The sequence below is a fragment of the Propithecus coquereli genome, unplaced genomic scaffold (genome assembly GCF_000956105.1).
Source record: "Propithecus coquereli isolate 6110/MARCELLA unplaced genomic scaffold, Pcoq_1.0 Scaffold83, whole genome shotgun sequence".
In the NCBI taxonomy this organism is placed as follows: Eukaryota; Metazoa; Chordata; class Mammalia; order Primates; family Indriidae; genus Propithecus; species Propithecus coquereli.
Window position 1 is genome coordinate 7,655,430 of NW_012154507.1, and position 3,632 is coordinate 7,659,061.

General features: G+C 38.2%; 1 protein-coding gene across 2 annotated transcripts in view; it reads left to right on the forward strand.

The window, feature by feature from the left end:
* Positions 1-845: 845 nt before the first annotated feature.
* Positions 846-3,632, forward strand: part of VCPKMT (valosin containing protein lysine (K) methyltransferase) — an 11,337-nt gene continuing 8,550 nt past the window's right edge. Inside the window, exons 1-5 of one of the 2 annotated variants that reach the window (XM_012663760.1) lie at positions 846-1,154; positions 1,252-1,362; positions 1,524-1,596; positions 2,436-2,555; positions 3,276-3,380. In XM_012663760.1, coding sequence (XP_012519214.1) covers positions 889-1,154; positions 1,252-1,362; positions 1,524-1,596; positions 2,436-2,555; positions 3,276-3,380 — 675 coding nt within the window. In that variant the 5' untranslated portion in view covers positions 846-888. The remainder of the gene's footprint in view (positions 1,155-1,251; positions 1,363-1,523; positions 1,597-2,435; positions 2,556-3,275; positions 3,381-3,632) is intronic. The other variant, XM_012663762.1, reaches the window with a different exon arrangement.

The following is a 3,632-nucleotide window of genomic DNA, read 5'->3' on the forward strand; positions in this document are numbered from 1 at the left end:
TAATATTTAAACCAGAAAATACTTAAAGCTTTATTAAACTTTTTAATCAGAGAAGTGAGTAAAACTTTTATTTGCCATTTGGACGCCTTCGTTCAAAGTAATGAAAGCATGTTTTGCTGATAGTGTCGTAGCAGCAGTTGTAAAGTAGCCAAAAGCCACGTTGTCTATTTACTGGTCTGTGGCCTTTTACTGTGCTTTGTATCAGAGTTCTTAACAAGATTAATAAATCACCCCAGTCTTAATTTTTAAAATTTTTCAAATGTGTTTTCATTATAAGGAACAAAGGGGGAGATTGTTGAATCCTGTAGATAAACATTATTTTCAGTAATTAGTGATTTAAATTACATAATTCCAAAGAGTTTAAGTGATAATTTTAGAGGGATAACTTTGTCTTCACAGTTAAACACAAGCGGCAAGCTTCCAGTAACTATTTCTATGCATTCACACGAAAAACTAGGAGCATAAATAGGAAATTCTTGAGGAGGAGGAGTATAGACATGGTTGGTAGGATCTTAGAAGTTGCCTGGATTTAAGGCCAGTAACTGTGTGAATCTGTCTCCAACTAAGTAAAAATACTCTGAGGTTGACTTTGTTTTTTAAAGGACAGATATACTAGCTCTGTTTGGTAAAGTGATTTAAACTACCTGTTTGCTAAGCCAAACGTGCGATTTAGGGCAGAGAGACACGGCCAAGCGTGTAGCACAAGCGGCTGTCCCACCGCTCGGCCACGCCCAGGTAATGCTGCATTCCGGGCTTTGTCAACGCGCGCACGCGCCGTGGCACCAACCCGGCCACGGGGAGCTGTGGGCCCTTCGGGAGGCGGGGCCGCGGGGCCGTGCGCGTGGTTGTGACGCCACTGCGCGCGCCGCTTGCTGTTGCTGGGCAGCGATGGCTGCTACGCTGGAGTCCTCGTTGGAGGACCCGCTGCGGAGCTTTGTGCGAGTTTTGGAGAAGCGGGATGGCACGGTGCTACGACTACAGCAACACGGCTCCGGCGGCGTGGGTTGCGTTGTTTGGGACGCTGCCATTGTCCTTTCTAAATACTTGGAAACGCCCGGGTTTTCTGGCGACGGAGCCCACGCGCTGAGCCGGCGGTCGGTGCTGGAGCTGGGTTCGGGCACCGGAGCCGTGGGGCTCATGGCTGCTACCCTCGGGTAAGAGATGGCGAGAGGGGGGTTCCTCATTGCTGGGGAAACTCAGATTACAGGCTTCCCACACTCTGTCTACACCTCAGTCGACGTTATTTTATAGGGCAGATGTTGTAGTCACCGATCTTGAGGAATTGCAAGACTTGCTGAAGATGAATATTAATATGAACAAACATCTTGTCACCGGTTCTATTCAAGCCAAGGTACTGAAATGGTTTGTATGGCTTTCAGCTTGTTTTAAGATGTCGATTTATAGTTTGCTTTAAATTGCGTTTCATTAAAAGCACGGAAGGGGACTTTCCAGTTCTTGTTTATAAAACAAGAATATTTTGAATTATTAAGCAACAGTTAAAATACTTGTTTGTCATTTTTAAGGGGGGAAGAAATAGAAGACTTTCCTTCTCCACCGGACTACATACTGATGGCCGACTGCATATACTATGAGGAGGTAAGTACTCAGTGAAATCTCTTCGTTTAGAAGATGAACCGTATTTCACAGATTCTAAAAGACACATTTCTTCACATTTTAACATCTCTGAATTCGAGATGTTTGTCTTATAGTTGATGATGCAGTAAAGAGAAGATAAAAGTCACCAGGGACTATGTATATAGTCCACTGGTTAACACTCATGGTTAACACATAGGCCTGTGAAGCGTGTTGAGAAAAATGTCATATGCATTTTACTAGAAGCTTCTGTAAAAATTTTCAAGGATTTTTCCATTTAGATCTGTTATGAAAAGCCAAGATCATCTTTTTTTTCTTAGCTGTTTGTAGTTAACATGTTGACTGTGATATTGAGAATTAAATTGCATTGTAAAGAATTCATTGTTCTGAGCAAGATTTATTAGATTTGGAATGATTTTTCTTTAAATATCAGTTTATTTAGTGTTGTGAGCCTCATTCATTTTTTAAAATAATGAGCATTGAGCCAACCCATGTTAAAGTTAGTAGCAGACTTTTGTAGGGTAAATTGTTGATTGTTTAAATCTCAAGTTAAATTAGGTTAAATAAAACTAAACTTAAGAGTAAAGTCTATTCCATTTGATTTCCCATGGGAACATGCAGTCACTTGAATTCTTTTTCTGGAAACTGAAATCAATATGATTGATTAGTAAGAGGAGTTTACCAATCATTAGTTATAGAGCTTTAATTACATGGGCTTTGTTGGATTGATTCAGAGATGGATAAATTGTAGGGGCATTATAATTACCCCTCCATCTCCTCAACCCCCTTTTAAAGTAGAAAATTTTTAAGTCATAAACAAAAAATGTATTCTTTTTGAATAGTCTTTGGAGCCGTTGCTGAAAACCCTAAAAGATCTCAGTGGATCTGAAACTTGTATTATATGTTGTTATGAACAACGAACAATGGGAAAAAATCCAGAAATCGAAAAAAAATATTTTGAGGTAAGTAGTCTATTATCTGTATAATGATTACTCTTCAGGAAGGCAGTATGTGACTCTGTTCAAATATATTTGGAGAATTTTGGGTGGGGAAAACATTCTGCTTGTATGAACCCAAGGAGAGGATCTTTCATAGCCCACCGTTCTATTTTCATTTTTAAATTTTTTATTTTGAAATAGAAGTTACAAAAGCAGTACTTAGGAGTTTTAGTATCTTTCACCGTTCTAGTGGTTATCCAAACCCTTTTTATGGGTAGAAATCTATCGTATAATGAGAGATCCCTTTTGAGGGTAAATTGGCCCTTCAATTTTGTCTGCTGAAAGGACTGCTTTGGTTTAATGAGAGAGCAGGTATATGACTGCCTCAGATAATATATGCTAAAATGCTTTTTTATTTTTATGTTTTTCTTGAATATGAAGAATGAAATGTAAACTTCTGAAACTAAGTATAATGAAAATTTTGTATTGTTACACAGTTTTTATTGGAGTAAAACATGTAAAATGCACATACATCAAGTGCTGTGCTCAGTTTTTCATGTATATACATACACCAAAGTAACTACTACCTAGCATAAAGATATAGAATATTTTCAGAAACTCAGAAGGCTCCCACATGGCCCCTTCTTAGTCAGTACTCCTCCAAAGGTAACCACTATCTGACTTCTATCACCACAGATCAGTTCTTATTATTGAATTTGAAGTATATCTCTTTTAAATTTATAGCTGCTTCAACTAGACTTTGACTTTGAAAAAATTCCTTTGGAAAAACATGATGAAGAGTATCGAAGTGAAGATATTCATATTATATACATCAGAAAGAAAAAATCGGTAAATACATTCACAGTTCATCCTCTGAGGAGATTTCATCAACTTGACACTATCCCTGGGCTTATGTATGTTGTAGGCCTTGATTTTGATGTGGAGAAACAGCTATGAGGATTCACTGGACTCAGTTACTAACTCGCAGTATTAAGATCACTTATTCTATCTTGCCTTGGATTCTTGCTCTAAAATAAGGCAGGCTGCTCTTTTAAAGGTCCTTTCCAGCTGTAATTTATATAGCTTTTTTTTTTTTTTTTT